Below are 21,755 nucleotides of genomic sequence, written 5' to 3' on the forward strand. Positions count from 1 at the left end.
TGTGTATTTATGCATCTACTGTGTATATACACGTATATACTGTGTATTTATGCATCTACTGTGTTTATACACGCATATACTGTGTATTTATGCATCTACTGTGTTTATACACGCATATACTGTGTATTTATGCATCTACTGTGTTTATACACGCATATACTGTGTATTTATGCATCTACTGTGTTTATACACGCATATACTGTGTATTTATGCATCTACTGTGTTTATACACGCATATACTGTGTATTTATGCATCTACTGTGTTTATACACGCATATATGTGTGTACATTTATATATATGTGAATGATGTGGTTTTTGTATATACTGTGTATTTGGAATGTATGTATATACTCTATATACACTCACCGGCCACTTTATTAGGTACACCATGCTAGTACCGGGTTGGACCCCCTTTTGCCTTCAGAACTGCCTCAATTCTTCGTGGCATAGATTCAACAAGGTGCTGGAAGCATCCCTCAGAGATTTTGGTCCATATGGACATGATGGCATCACACAGTTGCCGCAGATTTGTCGGCTGCACATCCATGATGCGCATCTCCCGTTCCACCACATCCCAAAGATGCTCTATTGGATTGAGATCTGGTGACTGTGGAGGCCATTTGAGTACAGTGAACTCATTGTCATGTTCTAGAAACCAGTCTGAGATTATTCCAGCTTTATGACATGGCGCATTATCCTGCTGAAAGTAGCCATCAGATGTTGGGTACAATGTGGTCATAAAGGGATGGACATGGTCAGCAACAATACTCAGGTAGGCTGTGGCATTGCAACGATGCTCAATTGGTACCAAGGGGCCCAAAGAGTGCCAAGAAAATATTCCCCATGCCATGACACCACCACCACCAGCCTGAACCGCTGATACAAGGCAGGATGGATCCATGCTTTCATGTTGTTGACGCCAAATTCTGACCCTACCATCCGAATGTCGCAGCAGAAATCGAGACTCATCAGACCAGGCAACGTTTTTCCAATCTTCTACTGTCCAATTTCGATGAGCTTGTGCAAATTGTAGCCTCAGTTTCCTGTTCTTAGCTGAAAGGAGTGGCACCCAGTGTGGTCTTCTGCTGCTGTAGCCCATCTGCCTCAAAGTTCAACGTACTATGCGTTCAGAGATGCTCTTCTGCCTACCTTGGTTGTAACGGGTGGCGATTCGAGTCACTGTTGCCTTTCTATCAGCTCGAACCAGTCTGCCAATTCTCCTCTGGCATCAATCAACAAGGCATTTCCGCCCACAGAACTGCCGCTCACTGGATGTTTTTTCTTTTTCGGACCATTCTCTGTAAACCCTAGAGATGGTTGTGCGTGAAAATCCCAGTTGATCAGCAGTTTCTGAAATACTCAGACCAGCCTTTCTGGCACCAACAACCATGCCACGTTCAAAGGCACTCAAATCACCTTTCTTCCCCATACTGATGCTCGGTTTGAACTGCAGGAGATTGTCTTGACCATGTCTACATGCCTAAATGCACTGAGTTGCCGCCATGTGATTGGCTGATTAGAAATTAAGTGTTAACAAGCAGTTGGACAGGTGTACCTAATAAAGTGGCCGGTGAGTGTATATACATATATATATGTTTTGTGCTGTCGCCGCTGTATGTAGCTGTGTTACTGGGGATGAGGCGGCTGTATGTAGCTGTGTTACTGGGGGCGAGGCGGCTGTATGTAGCTGTGTTACTGGGGGGGAGGCGGCTGTATGTAGCTGTGTTACTGGAGATGAAGCGGCTGTATGTAGCTGTGTTACTGGGGGCGAGGCGGATGTATGTAGCTGTGTTACTGGGGGCGAGGCGGCTGTATGTAGCTGTGTTACTGGGGGGGAGGCGGCTGTATGTAGCTGTGTTACTGGAGATGAAGCGGCTGTATGTAGCTGTGTTACTGGGGGCGAGGCGGATGTATGTAGCTGTGTTACTGGGGGCGAGGCGGCTGTATGTAGCTGTGTTACTGGGGTGAGGCGGCTGTATGTAGCAGTGTTACTGGGGTGAGGCGGCTGTATGTAGCTGTGTTACTGCTGGGATAGTGGAAAGGAAGCAGGAGGACGTGTGTGTACGCTACACTTAGTGGGGGCCTCCACCAGATTTTGCGCCCAAGGGCCCCCACCAACCTTAATCCGGCCCTGCGTCCATGACTGTCAGGACCAGCAGGGAAATGAAAGAAGCGGGAAGGTCGCAATTACACATTGAGCGACACATTTTGGATATCATGTGTTATGCAGACTTACATCTCATGACACTCATGGGAAGAGAACAATAGTAACAATACAGCTAATAAGCGGCTGCAGCCGAAATGTAGAAGAGGAGGAATTAGGAAAAAATGCAGTACATGCAGCTTCCTGCTCTGGACTTGCATTACAAGGTGCTTGTACGATGACCCTTTCTCCTCCATCAAGATCCGACAATACCAGGTAGAGGAGGGAGATGAACAAAGACTCCAAGCAACTGATTTATGCCCCCCCCCCCTTAAAGAAAGTTCTGTCTGCCACAAAGTCTATATCTGCGAGTGCAGCTTAGGTGGCGTTAATTTTCCTCTGTATTTTCCTTGTGAACTGGGTCTAAGGTTGCTGCTGTGTTGGTATTGATTGAGCTATACCTGGCTTCTCTGCAGCTTAGCTCTGTCCAGCAAACAGTTAACTTGAATGATGGTTGGCCGGTCTAGTCAGCTGCTGGGGTCAGCGTCCAGGAACTCCTTTATATAGCTTCATAGTTTCATTACACCTTGCTGGTTCTACTAGTCTCCTCATACCTTTTCACCTTTTCCTTACTACTGCCTATTACTTTGCTATTTTGTGTATCCGACACAATCTGCATAGTTTACTCAGTGTCTAGTTATTCGATTCTGTTCTTCACCGCCATCTTAGTTTTGACTCTGCTTGTTTGTCTCTCTCTGTTGTTTCTCACTCTGTCTCCTAGTGTGGACAATGGTCTGTCTCTGGCTGCTACCTATCCGCTCCACCATCCAGCAGAATTCATTTCTCATTTTTGCTTTGAAGTATGGATTTATGTATGTAAACAGGGTATACAGTATATTGCTTCCATAATTACAACCTATATAGAAGATTGGGGGAAAGGCTGGGTTTAGCTTCCAACACACAATTTCATAGTCATTGTAATTCCAGCTGCACAAAATGTCAATGCCCAGAGGTCTCTCTACTCTTTACCCACATTTTCACACTAGGCTGTACCAAGTCTCCATGTGAGTACATATGTTTGATGTGAGCTCAGTTTTGGTATTAAATCTATGTAGTAAGCTCGGTTTTGGTACTGTATTGTGCTTGATTTTTAATGTTAGAGAGAATTGATTATTGTGAAAGGGTACTTTTTCTGGGTACTTAATGGGAGTTCTATATATAGTACTCACAAAAAGTTGGGGATATTTGGCTTGTTGGTAAAAATTAAGGATGAACCTAAAAATGTACTCCAACCTTTACAGATGAACTTCATGTAACCTTCTCTAAACTTTTTACGGTAATTCACTTGTTCAATTTATCATTGTTTCATTACTTTTTAGGAACAAGGTGAACAAAAAAGAAACAACAGAGGACGGTGCCTCGGGTGATATCGTTTGGTGGTCCAATAAAGATGTAGAAGAGAGATCAGGGGTGCTCACCTGCTTGATCAGGTCTCAATCCGGACCCCTTTTGTAGCCAGTCCGATGACAAAGGGAAAATAGGGTGGGTCTACTAGGCCAAGTGTATTTGTGGGGAGTATTAAAGTTGGAACAGCTCCCACAGCCCTCGTACCCCGGAACACCACTAGGGGTCCGGTATGCAGAATTTTGATTAGGAAGAAAAAACAACAGGGCTATCGTGGGGCGCTAAACATATACTACCCCAAAAAATTCAAATACAACAATATTAAGCAAAATTGTAGACAATCTTTAAGAATCTAATAAAAATGCACAATAAAGAGAACTATAAATTAATAAAATGTTAAAAAACCTTAGATGTCCAAACGTGACGCGTTTCGGGCGTTACGCCCTTTTTCAAACATAGGACAATAAAGAGACAATATATATAGTCACTTTTATATGGTAATCTTAATAGGTACACAGGCAGCCGATGTGTCACTTACACGTGTATGCTGCGAGATGCCGACTTCCGGTTCGCGCGCCGAAAGGCAGTGTGGTAATGCGCATGCGCGAGCAGCCAACTCCGGCAGATCGTCAATGAGCATGCGTGGTCAGCCAACCTAGACTATATGTCAGTGCGCCTGCGTGATCAGTCGAACAGCGCTATGTCCGGATATTTAGCCGGCAACCCCATAGCAACACCTGCAAGTTTGGTACGATAGATAGTACAATTTACTGCAGTGTCAATATTGGGTAATGCGCCCAACATATGGCACTAACACTCAGCGATTGTAAATTCTCTAGTGAACTTCTATAACATACATAGTATAGCAGTTATAACATCACAATATCCGGACAATGCAGTGAAAATGATGAAAAAACACATTTGCACCATTTCTTGTGGGCTTGGTTTTTACAGCTTTCACTGTGCGCCCCAAATGACAGGTCTATTTCATTCATTGGGTCAGTACGATCACAGGGATACCAAATTTGTATAGGTTTTAAAATGTTTTCATACATTTACAAAAACTAAAACCTCCTGTACAGAAAAAAAATTCTTCATTTTGCCATCTTCTTGTGCTAATAACTTTTTCATACTTTGGTGTACTGAGCTGTGGGTGGTATCATTTTTTGCGACTTTTGATGACGTTTTCAATTTTTATAGAATTTTTTCTATTTTTCAAAATGGCAAAAAAATGCCATTTGCGACTGCGGGCGTTATTTTCCGTTACGAGGTTAAACGCAGTGAAAAACGGTTATTATATTTTGATAGATCGGGCATTTTCGGACGCGGTGATACCTAATGTGTGTATGATTTTTACTGTTTATTTATATTTATATCAGTTCTAGGGATAGGGGGGGTGATTCGAATTTTTATGTTTTTTTAATATATATTTTTTTTTTTTTACTGTTTTTCAGACTCCCTAGGGTACTTTAACCCTAGGTTGTCTGATTGATCCTATCATATACTGCCATACTACAGTATGGCAGTATATGGGGATTTTGCATACCATCTATTATAATGTGCAAATCGCACATTGTAATAGATAGCCTAGATCATGATAGCCTTGGATCTTTGTGTGATCCGAGGCTGTCATGGCAATGGATCGCCGATCCCCAATGAAGTCACGGGGAGCGACGATCGGAGCCAAGATGCCGCTGGCAGCTTTGCCGGCGGCGATCAAAGGGTTAAGGGTGCTAGTGACGGGCATTTGCTTCATTATGAAGCAAGTGCCCGGTGAGTATGAAGAGGGCTCAGCCCGTGAGCCCTCTTCATACTCCCCCATGCACAGCAAGACGTGAGGTTACGTCTTATTGCGCTATGGGGTTAAAAATAAAAATCCAACCCCTGGCCATACCAATAAGCAGGCAAAAAGGAAAGGTGTCCCCTTTTTAATTTTAATCCCTCATTTTCCTTCTTAAAGGTTAGCAAGTATAATTATGTGCTAAATTTACATGAAAGCATTTGCTTCATATATCAATTTGATGTAAAAATCTAGGCAAGAAATCTTTACAAAATAGTTGACGTCCATTAGTAATAAAAGGTGCACCAGCAGGCAGGGTTCTGCCCTGGTTCACCAAGAAGATAATTTGCATAGAGATGAAAGTTTTATCAATTTGAGATAAAACCCTTCTGGATGATGGGGGGGCGGCATCTTGAGACAGTGCTGCAGCCCTCCCTCTGTTGGTAAAGCACTGAAGCCCAAGAGCAGGACATTGAACATCCAGTCCCGGGCCGCTGCCAAAGAACTTAAACTTAAAAAAAACAATTGTATACTTACCTCCAGCTTCTTCTCCCCACAGCTCCATCTTCTTCTCCTCCTGGCAGCACGGTGGAGCCCCAAAATAAAACTATTTTAGGAACAGTCACAGTCAATAAGGGGCTCCCATTAGGCCCGCACAATAATAACACTGTTTACACACAGTAGTATGGTAAGGCAATCTGTAACATGGGACTTTAGGAAAGTTTTAAAGGAGATAGAAATATGATAGGTATATTGATCATAGAAGATATGAAAGATTATATAAATAGATAGATTTATAGATGCATAAATATAAAGTAGATTACATAGAGATAAATACAGTAGAAGAGAGATAGAAGCTCGATTGATTAATAGATGGATAGATAATAGATAGGTAGATAGACAAAAAGCTAGACAGGTAAATAGTTAGATAGACAGATATTAAGATAGGAAATAGACAAATTATAGGGGATAGATATATAGACAGGAGATAGATGATAAGCATCAACCAAGGTGTATTAAAAGAGCAATACATTATCTTCCCACAAAAGTTCACATGCAGGGTTGCCCAGTTTGCCACCCCCTTAACGACTGCCCTGACTGTATCAACTACCTCCTAAAATCCGTGGGTCCCTTTCCCACTAAATGAAACTTCTGCATGACTCTGTGGGAGCACCCGCCCACATGTGCAATAACTTGCTAATATAGTGAATCTATATATGAGCACAGTGAATTCTATACTTGCAATAGACAACAGCATTCTTACAGTAGTACTATAGTTATCTGTTTTGTGGCAGGGGAAGGGGAATTTGCAAGTGAAGGATAAAGTAGTTGATTTCTTACTCCATAGATTGGATTAATCCACTCTTTTTATGCAATGTATCACAATACATCTGAATGATCTCCAGGGCTTCCACATGATTCTCCTCCTGAATAATTTTTTCCACCTGGATTCTGGCTCTAGATTTCTTGTTTGAATTTAAGTGCTGTACAATTTCTTGCTTAGCATTATGCTCCATCTCACCTGTAAAGGTAGAAGAAATGTGACATGGTGGTCTACTCTACCACTGAAGATCACATACTGATTATACATAAGTAAGTACACTTTACTTTGCTCTAGCTGTGCCTCTTCCAGCACGTGGCACTTCCGTAGAGCCCAATATACCTGGAATGTAGATTGAATCAGGTAATACAGAACCATGTGCACTATACCAGAGCAAACATACAATGGTTCCCAATAAAACATGACAATTACTAAGATTTATTTGATACATCAAATTTTACATTATGTTACTTTTATCATGTATCATACATTAGAAAATGTATACCAGGGAGCACCTTTATCCTGTACCCTCCATGTAAGGCTCCCCTTTGTCCCTCTTTAAATCACAACTAAGGACATGGAATAAAAGCTTCAAAGTGTGTCCCACTGTATGTGTCCAACCTTACATGGTGGTATGGTATATTTCAAGACATTTTCCTAGCAAACATATCAAACAGCAAGTCATAACATGATGTAAACAGAGCCCACCAAACAAGTTCTTGCACACTGTCTTGCCTCATAAGGCACATCCTTTTATGGAGCTTTTGTTGTGAGTTATTCAGTTCTGCCTTTTCTGTGGATTGAAACACTGTCACTGTCTGGTGATATGATCAGGCATTACATACAGCAGTCAATCACAGCTCAGTGATATGTGGACTGTGAGGGACATGCTGCCCTAAGGCATGCCCTTCTCCCTGGTCCCTTATCTCATCCTTATTATTCCCACATTTGCCCCTCTAAGTCGTCCCCACATAGCATCATGTCCCCTTTCTGTGAAACCCCATCCTATATAATGCTCCTATACTGTGGACCCCTATAAAATACCCCCAATGTGGGCCATCATCAAATAAAATGCACCCCTCCATTTTAGCCCTCACCTAAAATACCCCATGTTCTCTAGTCCCCCCACCTATGCCTCTTTTTTGTAGCTCCCCATTCATAATACCCTATTTTCTTTTGCCCCCTCACATATAATTCCCCATTAATTCCTGCCACCATTTATAATGCCATTATATAAACCCCTCACATTGTGGCCCCTCACCTTGTATCCTCTCGCCTCCCCCTTACATTGTGGCTTCTTGACACTGTGCCCCCCCCCCCTTTACTGTTCACTGTGCTTCCCACCTCCCTCAGATTGTAGCCCCCTCACATTGTGCCCCCCACTTCCTCCTGTCACTGTGACCCAACTCCAGTTCCCATTGTTCACCCAACCTTCTGACATTGGTCTCCCACCTCACATTGTAATCCTTATGGAAGTTGTAGTTCCCCTTGTTATGTCCCTTCGGTGCCCTGTTCATTATTTCATCCTGGTCTTGCTCAAGTTGTAGTCTCCTTCCTGTGTTGTACCCTTCTCTGTATTGTCTCCTAGCATGCTGGGACAAGTAGTCCATTTCTCCCTGTAATACCACTATATCTATATTGTCTCCTGATATCCCATAATTCCAGCCTGCAAATTCTGGGAGTCTTTGTCCATGTTTCCTGTGTGGCTGGGAATGTACAAAGGATAAGGAATTCATCTTAGGTCACTGTGGCTCTGATAGTCCCCTACACATCCAGAAAAATGGTGAACTAATATGTTGGTGTTCAATATACATTTTTCAGGTAAAGTATCATTTTAATATTGAATATTGTGATACAACAATTAGTATTATTATCAAATTCCATGTTTTGGCATTGTGACAATTCTTATCCATACAGTGTTTAGTGGTCAGTCTGGGTTTGCTGTACTTATCCTGTGTACAAAGCTGTGCTAGTTCTAGATCAATGGCAAGGGTACTGGGAGTGATATATTGCCAATATTATTCATCACCTAAATAGCTCAAAAAGGACGTTCCTAGACACCTCTTTAATTTTAATAATAGGAGACAATTGTACTTACTTTTGATAGCTTTTAGTCTGTCTATCTGGTTTATAGTGTCTCTCAGGCTGCTAGACAGATGCTGAGGTTTAAATTTCCACATGGTTAAAACCTGAAAAATATAACACATCTTATACTCTTGATCTTCTTTTAAATTGCTGTTTCTTTAACTTTAAAGCCAGACTGACTGGCGAATCAATTGGCTATTAAAATGGATTCTGCGCCTTCATGCTCATAATTCTGTTAACCTACAGTAGTTAAACCAATCAAAAATACTTCTCATTAACTATGCATCATTTTATAAAATATGAGCAAGTATCCCTCAAATATGAGACTGTTTAATTTGTATTTTCTGTATGAAAGAGGTTGTTCAATTTCTGGATACGTTTCAGGAATGCCATACAATAAAATGCAATGACATAGAAAATTTTTACTTGCTATAGATTGTAATATAGACCATAGAAAGATACCTTATAACCTTTCCATTTGTAAGATATCTGCTTTATGTCAGTGAATGAAAAATTGTTTATATCCAAAGGCTAAATTATTAAAGCGAGCCATTAATGCTGCCAGATTGTTACAATTTCATCCATTCTAGACAACATTCTGCGAGATAAATTCTTCAGTAACATATGCTTAGCTAACTGGATACAGGTGTGTTTGTCAGTGACACATATTTTGTTTTAAGAAGCCCTTCACTCTTGTAGAGCTTTGTGTCCAAATAGGTGTCACCTTTGTAGACCCCATCACCAATGTGAATACATTTTTGGTGACAAATCATCACATCAAATTATGTAAACTGGGTATTTTTCTTTCTAAAATATACTAAAAATAAACTAAAAATCACAATTCTAATTATAAAAGGAGATACTCCGATTAGAAACAATGCAAACTTACTCAAGTAACTTGTAAAAGATCCTAGTAGCATGCAAGAAGATGGGCAAGGTGTAGTCCAGGTATAGAGCATAGAGAAATTGTAGATATGCAATGTTATAAGTGCAAAGGTCTGCCATGTGTGTGTTTATTATACATACAAATATTAACCTGACAAGGAAATCACCCAGTGAAAAATAGAATGTTTTAACCACTTAACGACCAGGCCCTTTTTTGTTTTTGCATCTCCATTTTGAACTCCCCACCTTCAAAAATCTATAGCTTTTTTTCATGTAAAGAACTGTGTGAGGGCTTGTTTTCTGTGGAACAAATTGCACGTCATAGCTGGTATTTAATATTCAATGCCCTGTACTGGGAAGTGGGAAAAAAATTCCAAATGCATTTTCTTCTGTGATTGGGCTTTTATAATGTTTTCATACATTTACAAAAATTAAAACCTCCTGCACAAAAATAAAACCATTTTGCCATCTTCTGGCACTAATAACTTTTTTAATATACAATGTCCCTCACAACCCCTTGTAAGTCATGTTCCTCATAGTCAACAGTAAGTAATGTCCCTCACAGCCCCCAGTAAGTAATGTCCCTCGCAGCCAGTAATAAGTAATGTCCTTCACAGCTCCCCAGTAAGTAATGTCCCCACAGTTCCTGGGAAGTCATGTCCCTCACAGCCCCCAGTAAGTAATGTCCCTCACATCCAGTAGTAAGTAATGTCCCTCACAGCCCCCAGTAAGTAATGTCCCCACAGTTCCCAGGAAATCATGATCCTCACAGCCCCCAGTAAGTCATGTCTCTTACAGACCCCTGTGAGTAATGTCCCCACAGTTCCCGGTAAGTAATGTTCCCCACAGTCCCTGGTATAGAGTATAATTGTCCCGTATAGCCCCTGCAATAATGTCTCTCCCACAGCCCCCATTAAGTAATGTTGCCCACAGCTCCCATTAAGTAATATCCCCATAGCCCCCTCGGTAATGCCTCCCACAGTCACCACTAATGTCACACACAGCCCGCAGTATATAATGTCCCCCACAGCCCACAGTGTATAATGTCCCACATAGCCCCTAGTAATGCCCCCACAGCCCACACTGAGTAATGTCACCAGAAGACCGAGTATATAATGTACCACATATTTCCCCCAGTAATGTCCCCCTGTGAAGAGAAAGCCCTCCTGTGTCTCCAGCGTTCCTGTGTCTCCAGGGTTCCTGTGTGTTCCCGTGTATCCTGCTTTCCAGTTCCTGCTCCTGTGTATCCGTGGTCCTGCTCCTGGGTTCCTGTCCCGTGTGCCAGTCCGTTCCTGTGTTGTTCTCCCGCTGTCACCCCGGGTACGGACTGTCTTCTGCATTGCTACCTTAGCTGCCACCGTGTCCTAGTCACACCTGTGGAACGACCTGGTGCCACTTAGACTCCGGTCCCAGGTGTCGGCTAATACCATCTCCCGCGGTGGTCCACAGCCTCAGAACCTTGACACCTTGTTCCCGTTTCTGCTGATCTCCTGTTGCTGACCTCAGACTTGAACTTTGACCATGTGTCTCTGTCGCCTACCCTGTATATGTGCCTGTACCCTTCTACGAGACTGCCCAATGTATCTTTACCTAGACCTTGGCCACAGCAAGTCCATCCCACTTTGCGGCGAGCTCTGGTGAAGACCGGTGCCACTTAAATTCTGGTCCCAAGTGTCGGCTAGTACCATCTCCCGTGGTGGTCCAGGGGGTCCACTGTTCCTGAACCCTGACATTAAGATCCCGCCATGGACCCCGCCGAGGTGGCGCTTCCGATACTGGCTGATATTTCCAGAGTTGTCTTGGCAGATTGCTTCACATGGAGAACTGCTTGGTCAAGTTACTGCCGCACTGCAACAGCTGTTTACCTCTGTGCACCAGCACTCCTTCTTGTCTACCAGCGGCAGAACCAAGGCTCAGACTCTCTATGCCTTACAAGTATGATGACGATACCAAGCTGTTCACTGGCTTCGTTACACAGTGCTCGCTGCACATAGAACTGATGCCATCCCAGTTTGTCACTGAGTGGTCCAAGGTGGCACTCATTGTCAGATTACGCTACGGGAAAGCCCTGGCCTGGGCTACCCCTCTATGGGACAATGGCGATCCAGTCACAGATACCTATACTGCATTCTTGGCTGAATTCCGGTCCGTATTTGAGGAACGCGCACGAGCCTCCTCAGCTGAAATGGGGCTGCTGAGCTTACATCAAGGGGACTCGTCCGTAGGCGAATACGCTGTCAAGTTCCGTACCCTGGCTTCCGATCTCTCCTGGGATGACGCAGACCTGTCCGCAACATTCAAAAAGGGACTGTCCCTTTGGCCGCATTGCCCGCCCGTGACCTGCTGGCTACTCTGAGTGGTCTCATCACCCTGGCCACTCAAATAGATGTGCTGTTCATGGAATGTGCTGAAGAGTTGCATCACGAGCAACCTCAGGCCCGACTTCCACATCTGCCTCGTTTGGCTCCGGTCTCACAAAGGCTGCTCCAGCCTCCGGATGCACAGTCAGAAGTGGAGCCTACGCAAGTCGACAAAGCCCGACTCACCATCAAGCAACATCCCAAACGTTGTCAGAAGATCCTGTGTCAGAAGGACTGTGCCAGTCCAAAGCACTTCATTGGAGCTTGTCCTGTCCGTTCCCCCACGTCCAGGAGACGCCAGCACCTAAGGCTCCTGGAAGAAGCATCCCTAGGTGTGAATACAATTTCTTCATGCCTGACAGTTCCTGTGACGGTGTCGGTACCCGCACTCCTGTTCAACTCTCAGCCTTCTTGGACTCTAGTTCTGCTGGGAACTTTGTGAATGCCGCTCTGGTCTCCCAGTATTACATTCCGGTGGTTACTCTCGAGAATTGCCTTGTGGAATTGCCCTGTACCCTGTGGAATTGCTGCATGGAACCTCGCCCCTTAGAGGCCGTGTTTATCCTCTCTCTGTTCCTGAGACGGCTGCCATGTCCGAGTACATCAAAGAGAACCTGCAAAGAGGTTTCATACGCAAGTCCTATTCTTAGGCTGCTGCAGCATTCTATTTTGTCACCAAAATGGACAGCTCCCTGAGTCTCTGCAATGTCATGGTTAAAAACCGTTATCTCCTGCCGTTGATTACTGAACTCTTTGAACGGCTGCACGGTTCCAGGGTGTTCTCCAAACTGGACCTCCGTGGTGCTTATAAATCTCATCCGGATCCGCAAGGGTGACAAGTGGAAGACAGCGTTTAACACCCGTGATGGCCACTTTGAATATCTGGTGATGCCATTTGGACTATGGTAAGCTCCTGCTCTCCAGACCTCGAGACCCATCAGTCACACTTACAGCAAGTTCTTGGCCGCCTCCGGGCCAATCATCTCTACAGTGATTTGGAGAAATGTCAGTTTCACCAACGCAGCCTTCCATTCCTCTGCTATATAATTTCTGACAGAGGCCTCCAGATGGATCCTGATAAGCTGTTTGCAGTTCTACAGTGGCCACACCCAAAAGTTCTACAAGCCATACAGAGGCTCCTGGGTTTCACAAACTATTATCGGAAGTTTATTCCGCATTTTTCCACTCTGGTGTCTCCCATCGTGGCACTTACCAAGAAGGGAGCTAACCCCCGTACCTGGCCCCCTGCGGTTGAAGAGGCGTTCTCCAGGTTGAAGTCCGCTTTTGCCTCAGCTTCAGTTCTCACTAGGCCTGACAGAGAGAAACCCTTTCATCTTGAGGTGGATGCATCCTCCATAGGAGCTGGAGCTATGCTCACCCAGAAAGGGCCTAAGGGCCAAACTCTCACAAGTGGCTTCTTCTCTAGGACTTTTTCTCCAGCGGAGAGAAATTATTTTATTGGTGACTGAGAACTGTTAGTGATCAAGCTTGCTCTGTTGGAATGGCAATATCTACTGTAGGGAGCTCTCCACCCCGTGTGTGTGTGTACACTGACCACAAAAACCTCTTGCACCTCCAGACAGCCCTGGCAAGCCCATTGGTCCTTGTTTTCCTCCCGCTTTAAACTGTTGATTTACTGATGTCCTGCGGACAAGAATATCAAGGCTTATGCACTGTCCCGTGCCTTGGATGTTGTTGGTGAAGACCTAGTCCCTCGGCATATCATCTCTCCTGAACGACTTGTTGATGCAGCTCTGGAGGATCTTCAACAGCCACCTCCCGGCAAGAGGAGCTTGCATTTACCTTCACTCAGCCCGGCTCGGTGTATTCCAGTGCGTTCCAGCAGCGCCACCTGGTGGACGTCGGAGGAACTGCCTTAAACAATCCCGGCCGGACCCGAATCCACCGCAGAGAAAGCGCCGCTGGATCGCGAATGGACCGGGTAAGTAAATCTGCCCCATTGTGTCTGACCGAGGGGTCCAGTTTGTGTCCAAGTTCTGGCGTTTCTTGTGTAACCAGCTACAAGTTAATCTGGACTTTTCTTCTGCTTACCACACTCAGTCGAATGGTCAAGTAGAGAGGGTGAATCAGATTTTGATATTCTGTACCGTAGCCTTCTCCAGAGGTTTCTTGGAACCAAGATGAGGGGAAGGCGGAAGGGGGGTACTGTCACGGATGGCCCCCGGTCCAAACTCACCTCTCCACGCTCCTGCTCCCGTCTGGCCTGGACCCCGCGCGCACCCTAGGGAGCGACGCTCAAAGATCTAAAGGGTCAGCGCACTGCTGATTGGCGCTGGCACTTCTGGGTTTCCTTAAAGAATGCCTTCTACGAGACTGCCCTTTGTATCTTTACCTCATCCTTGGCTGCCACCGCGAGCTGGTCGCACCTGTGGAACGACCTGGTGTTACCCTCCCACAACAAGTCCATCCCGCTTTGCGGCGGGCTCTGGTGAAGACCAGGTGCCACGTAGATTCTGGTCCCAGGTGTCAGCTAGTACCATCTTCCGCTGTGGTCCAGAGTGTCCACTGACCCTGAACCCTGACATCCCCTAGTATCCTTACAGTCCCTCCAGTAATGCCCCTAGTGATGTCCCCATCATCAGGGAGCGAAAGACCAGAGTTTGTATGTTTTCTGGCCATTTTTTATAATGTGCCAGTGACACATTTTATGGAGTTTTAGGCCCCATACACACGACCATATGATGGCCCATGATCCGGTTGCAGAATTTGTGGCTACAGGTCTATGGCACTCGGTCACGGCTTTCGATAGGAAGGGGAGGGGTTAGGAGCAGTCATTCTCTGTACCTTTTCCACTCAGCCATGTGCTAAGCCCGGGATCTGGTCCGGGTGAGCAGATGGCCATGTGGACTATTCTATTCACTAGCATTTTGATAAATCTCCCTCACTATTTTTTTCTGTTTGCTTTGACACTATCATTGTTCGGTTCAATATTAGCTGAATCATTCAAACTGAGTGAGATTACACACTGGCATTTATTTTTATTAAGGTCATAGTACATATGTAGTAAAAACTGCAATACTTAATAGTGGGGCATATAATCCAATTTATTATACTTGTAATGGTAAATTGCATTTTAGTGTATATTCATTTACCTGTAAAACTTAATCATTAATAGAACATGGTTATATCGACTTATAAATCGATATCGTAAATATATACAGGATGAGGATGGGTTTCCAGTGTTTAAGACATTCCGTAATGGGTACAAAATTTTACTGGAGAATTGGAATGCCACTGTTAAGAAGTTATTATTTTAAAACTTAAAACTAAATTGTTTGTGTCATTTTAAACTGCTAGAATTGCATTGCATTCCTTTGTACTGTAGAATTTTATTACATTCATTCTAACTGTAGAATCATTTACTTTTCCATGTTTGTACTAGCTGTAAGGTTAGAAGCTGTTTAGCTGGTGAATACTATATGTATGGGACAGTAACGCCCCATGCCAGCCCACTCTGCGCAGCCGGCCGCGCCCCCCCTCACGCCCCTTCACACCTTATTGGCATGAAGGTGGTGGAGAGGACTAAATAGTCCGCAGTGCTAGCAATCGGCCAGCATTTGCGATTATTTCAGGGCCTCTGCTCCAATGACGTGCCGCAGAGGTCCAGATAAATATGCCCCTATGTTTATATGAACCATTGAAAGTAAAATAGGTGGGGATTTTTTCAAAGATTGAGACACCATCCTATTGTTTTAAATATCCTTCTAATTCAATGATATAAGTATGTGATTTGTACTGAATGATTCTTTGTTTTTTAGACTGGCAGATAAATGTGCATAAGGTAAGAAATTTATTCTTACTAAATAGCTATGTACCTTTATTTGTCATATGCCGTAACTTTGGGTATATATATAAGTATACAGTGACAGAAACTTTGTACACATGCCAGTCCATGAACTTTACTACCCAGAATAAGTGCCTGATTGCTGTATTGGTGTTTCTTCTCTATGTGTAAAGGAGGATATGAGGTTCAAGTTTTGGAAATGCTACTTTTATGTAAAGGTTGTTATTCTGTTTGTTTACAGCATAAAAAAATAAAATAAAATTCAGCTCATCTCCCCTTGCAATAACTCTCGATGCTTGGAAAAAGCACCTTGAGGACTTCCGGCACAACATGAAAGCAAAAATTCCGGCACTCACGGGAGATTTACGAATTCAATTCCTTATTCCAACAAAAGCATATAGCATAGCGGTGTGCATAGAGACACAAAACGTATTCCAGGTACAATAGACCTGCTGTTTTGCTTTATAGCTTTATCATGGTCCATGATACATCTCCTTTCTTGTCTTTTATTCTGATTGCTATATTATTAGTTACAAGTGTGTCATAGATAGAGACCCTAACACCAATTATTTAGAAAGAGATCTCAAATGAAGTTTAGCTCTGGGCAGAGAGTTTATCCATAGAAAGGACATGGCACCCTAGCTGTTGAAAAGACACAGCAAGATTCAGAGCCCTCCCTTATATTCTTTGTGGTTGGTATTAGGCATTATTATTATTATTATTACTATGAAGGTACATTTTAAATAAGAGATGCAATCAATGATACACACCAAGTTACCATGTGTCAAAACAGAAGCACTTCCACCACACGTTTGCACAAGAAGCAGAACAGAACTGAAAGTTTTGGTAGAAGTATGTCACTTAGCTTAAGGTAAGACAGATAGCATTTACACAGATTCAAGGTATGCTCTTGGAATAGCTCATGATGTTACAGTTCTACAAGGACCAGCAACAACAGAAGATGTAGCCAGAAAATGGTGCCATTTAGAGATGAGCGAACATGCTCGTCCGAGCTTGATGCTCGGTCGAGCATTAGGGTACTCGAGACGGCTCGTTGCTCGGACGAGTATTTCCCCTGCTCGAGATCGAGCATTTAATTAAAAAAAACACAGTGAAGAACAATGAAGAATAGAATAAAAACAGTGAACACAGGATCATTTAAGATAAAAACACAGTGCAGAACACAGTGCAGAATAGATTACAGATGTTCGGCACATCTGCTTACTTGTCGGGAGATACGCGCGGAACGGCGCGAACAAAATAGCATGTGAAGAACAATATATATGTGTGAAGAACACATTGCAGATGTATTTAAACATCTGCAATGTGTTCTTCACACACATATATATTGTTCTTCACATGCTATTTTGTTCGCGCCGTTCCGCGCGTATCTCCCGACAAGTAAGCAGATGTGCCGAACATCTGTAATCTATTCTGCACTGTGTTCTGCACTGTGTTTTTATCTTAAATGATCCTGTGTTCACTGTGTTCACTGTGTTCACTGTTTTTATTCTATTCTTCACTGTTCTTTACATCTGCTAACTTGTCGGGAGATAATATACGCGCGGAACAGTGAAGAATAGATCGCAGATGTTTGCAAATTATCAGAAGACATTATTTTTCAATTAAATAACACATTTTATTCCTGAACCATGGTCCCTTTGAAAAATGCTCGGGTCTCCCATTGACTTCAATGGGGCTCGTTACTCGAAACGAGCACTCGAGCATCTGGAAATGTTCGGCTCGAGTAACGAGCACCCGAGCATTTTAGTGCTCGCTCATCTCTAGTGCCATTCAATGGAATTTGCTTACCAAGGATTTTACAGGAATTTATGATGGCCCAGATAACACTTGGTTATAGCCAACAGAGATGATGTGCAACCACATGTGTGGCAGCCTAAAACTACACTCGAGAATATATGAACTGTGCCCTGAACCTAAGACCAATGTATGCTCTCCATTGACTTTATTGACTATATTTAATTGCCAAATATGGGAGTGTATGTTTTGTAGTTCATTGGCTAATTTTCAGGTTTGCCAGAAACTTTCCCAGAATCCAGGTAGAATGTCACCTATACAACAAAGATTTTTCAGAAGTGGTCTGCATTAAGTACCTATAGCAATAAAAAAAAATATACAGGTACTCATTTCATGGGAGAATTTATGACCCATTAAGTTGTAGGGATAGTCACACCATACCATCCACAATGTAGTGGTAGCTAAAAAGCAATGGTGGAGTCGGGGAAACCATAGCCTGAGTGTCTACCATTAGCCCTCTTTTCTCTCAGATATTGTCCAGTAAAAAAGACAGGATTGAGTCCCTATCAGATTTTTCTTGGTTCAATTCCTAGATTAGGATGCCATTATTCACAGTTGCTTAGCCTTAAGAACGCACTGTACTTAAATAAATTTTAAAGTTTGTAGTAATAATACAAAATGAGACCATAACATATTGTTAAAGTCCTCCCTCCACTGTTAATTATTTTTAGGATCAGAATAAGATTCAGTCATAAACCACCTTTTCTAGTCATCATTCTGTGCAACAACAGACAAAGGAAAATAATATCTATCAAATAAAATGGACATAAACCATAATAAGTCCACTACCAGGGTAGGGTCAGGGTGGATAGCTCTATCATCCTTGCAAATTTGGAGTAGATAGGACTCAAAAAACCCCACTAAATCACCTAAGACTCCTGTTTCTTGACATAAACCCAATTATTCTATCCCCCTATTAGGAGTTATGGAGGTTAATTTTAAAAAATTCTGCAAAAAGGTACCTTACTTAAGGAAAGAAGTAGCAGGTAAACCTCCTCATCTCAGTGACATCACAGTCATGGTGTGGGTGCGAAAACTTAATGGGTTTAAATTGGCAAGTCCAAGAAACCCCCTTTGTCAGTCTTTGTAGGTGCCATTTTTCAACTTGACAGGCTGTACAAAAGTAATGGTGGAATAAAGAAATCACCATTTATAACATAGTGCTGCTTCATAAACTTTTTCTTTGTAGATTGCTGTTGGTCTAGTCCATTGGGAGACCTGCACCAGCTAATATTTATTCACAAGTGCTACTCCAAAACCCTCTCTTTTGTTTGATAGGGGGGAGTCAGGTGTTGATAGGGCAGGTACTGGGCGTATTTGCTTCCCTCCCCTCCCCCCCACTGCTACACAGTGGCAGCATGCCAGGAACCTGAGAGATTCAGGAGATGTATAATGATACGTCCATTGTGCTGGGTCAAAAGTCGGAGATTACTTTGCAAGCTGATGTCATCACATGTTTCTTCTGCGAGAGAAAGAAGAAGGCACCAAGAGGAACAAGGGGTTTTTTTGTGTACTGGCACAGCACTGGCTACTCGGGGAAGCACTGTGACTGCTGGGTGAAGCCCTCTCTACTGGAGGCAGCATTTGCTACTTGGGGCACCACAATTACTATTAGGGGCAGTACTTGGTGGGGCTAGGTTTAGTTGGCTTAGGGTTAGTGGGCACATTTAGGTTTCCCTGTGGTTACCATACCTCCCAACCTCTGGTCTGAAGAAAGAGGGACAAAAAAATAGGATAGTGCCCCAGAAATATTTGTTGCATAATAAACCATGCCCCTTGCCCCACCCTTCCCTTATCCCACCCACCTAGTATGTCCACACAGTATAATAGCTAGAATAATGGTTCTTACACCAAATATTCTGCCCTTGTACAATGCCCCATTCCCCATTCCCTCTTATTGTGGTCCGTTTCCTTGCGCAGCTTCCCATGCCCTTTCATGGTCCCCATTTCTCTGCTCCCCTTCCTTATTATGCCCCTTATCTGCTCCTTCTCTATTGTGCCCCTCTCTCTGCTCCCTTTCTTATTGCGCTCCCCCTTTCTGCTCCCTTCCTTATTATGCCCCCCTCTCTGCTCCCCTTCTTATTGTGCTCCCCTTCCTTATTATGCCCCCTTCTCTGCTACCCATCTTTTGTTTAATAAAAATAAATAAACTGTACTCATCTTTCCTCGTTTCCATGTTGCCGTCCTGTCTCTTCCTGCACCGCGTCTGTACTACAGTACTGCCCGGCCGGCACACTGTGATGATGTCACTGCACTTGCGAGGCTCTGCTGTGTACTAATACTGCAGAGACCCGACGGTGATACGGAGACCAAAATCTGGGACTGGGACAGCTGGGAGGTATGTGTTTATATTCACACACTGCGCTTGAATTACATTTAGAAACACAATTCCATAACAGTGGGAAGGAGTTTGTCCTGATCGCATGTGCACAATGCAAAACAGGCGGTGAACATTACATGTTCCCGCAAGTGTTTCAGTGTAACCGCAGATGCGATTGTGAGAAACTCCTCCCCTCTGTGTTTGAATTGCAATCCTGAACGTAACTCAAATGCATTGTGTGAATAATAATAATAATTCTTTATTTATATAGTGCCTACAGATTACGCATCGCTGCACAAAGCATGGCAAATTGTTCCCTGTCCCCAATGGGGCTCACAATCTAAACAACCTAACAGTATGTTTTGGAGTGTGGGAGGAAAACGAAGGACCCGGAGGAAACCCACGCAAACACGGAGAGAACATACAAACTCTTTGCAGCCTTAAGCAATTTTTGAATCTAAAGCTAGCAGTGAGTCATTGGAGATACTCATCCTGGGTCTTTATTTATAAGTTCCTGGGGTTTTTTTTTTTCCTTTCTTTGCCTGGTCTGCTAATTGGGAGGAGGGATTAGTGTGCACAGGTGATAAATTAAGGGATTGCAACTCAGTTTTGAGCTTGTGTTTCCAAGTGGCTTGTGAACATAAGACAAGCGGATTTTGAAAAAGAGGAGTCCACCGAACTGTAAGTAATCCTCATTTTATATCTCTTGATTTATACTCCTCACAATTTTGTAACTAGAATATGGCTAGAAAAATTTGTGGTATGCTCCAGTGCACACTCTGCCGTATGTATACACTGCTGGAGCAGGAATACTAGGGTGAATACCAGTGTGACAGATGTGCCCATATTTTTCTCCTGGAAGCTCATCGTAGAGATCGCAGATATTGCATGTTTGAGTTTTATGTACAAATTTTTGTTTTCAAGGCATTTTCAATGCATTTTTTGTGTTTGTGTTTGTCACAAAGTTATATGAGGGTGGTACAGACTGTCAACTGTTAATTAAGCCAAATGCAAGCACCTAGTTGTCTGCTTTCAAAAATATATAGGGTTTAGGGTTGCCTGTACTTTTTATTCTATTTTATTGCTATATTTTGCAGATTGTGACTGTCTTAAAATTTCTAGCTGAAAAGCAGATATTAAGTTATTTCAGTTTTAGTGATATTATGATGATTTATTCAAGTGAACATATTACTATGAGGTATCTGTGGACTCTACACATGGTAATCTATTACATTTAGGAGACATGAAAGTAAATATTTTCTATTTGGAGCTGATTTTTTGCCATCAAAGTAAAATTTTATGTAGTTTTTAGAAAATTTTACACTTTGAATCAAAATGGCATGAAGTCGCCTATTTCTATAAACCCTTTTAAAATGGGGCAAGTGTCTGCTTTTCAGAATATATATGGTTTGTTGGGGTTTAGTATAATTCATTTTGCAGTAATTTCGTTTTTTATTTGTAAACTTCAAAATTGTGAAAATTGCTCTGGCCAATAACGCTACAAAATTTTCAGAAATGCCTGGTATTGAAATGGTTAATACCACTTAGACAAAATGGCGCCCTTACGCTAATTTCTACTCCCAAGCACTCAGCACACCCTGTCAACCCAATTCTATTAAAAAAAACAAATGCATCAGAATCCTCGACACTATATAATTCACCTTTCTAGAATTACAAGAACGTATAGAGGACAAGGAAAATGTATTAAATAGCAATTTAATGTGCAAAGAAGGCACAATGCTTATATGTTGAAATAAACAAACACACAACAGCAAACAGTAAAATTAAAAGGGATAAAATAAAGGAAAAACTGACCTCTTACTAATTAGATTG

At 42.9% G+C, this 21,755-nt stretch overlaps 1 protein-coding gene across 1 annotated transcript in view; it reads right to left on the reverse strand.

The window, feature by feature from the left end:
- The window catches only part of LOC140068899 (IST1 homolog), a 40,387-nt gene extending 30,674 nt beyond the window's left edge, over positions 1 to 9,713 (reverse strand). Inside the window, exons 1-3 of the mRNA XM_072114257.1 lie at positions 9,624 to 9,713; positions 8,748 to 8,838; positions 6,670 to 6,850 (exon numbers count right to left, since the gene is read on the reverse strand). Coding sequence (XP_071970358.1) covers positions 6,670 to 6,850; positions 8,748 to 8,829 — 263 coding nt within the window. The 5' untranslated portion in view covers positions 8,830 to 8,838; positions 9,624 to 9,713. The remainder of the gene's footprint in view (positions 1 to 6,669; positions 6,851 to 8,747; positions 8,839 to 9,623) is intronic.
- Positions 9,714 to 21,755: the final 12,042 nt, after the last annotated feature.

This window comes from Engystomops pustulosus, chromosome 7 (assembly GCF_040894005.1).
Source record: "Engystomops pustulosus chromosome 7, aEngPut4.maternal, whole genome shotgun sequence".
Lineage (NCBI taxonomy): Eukaryota > Metazoa > Chordata > Amphibia > Anura > Leptodactylidae > Engystomops > Engystomops pustulosus.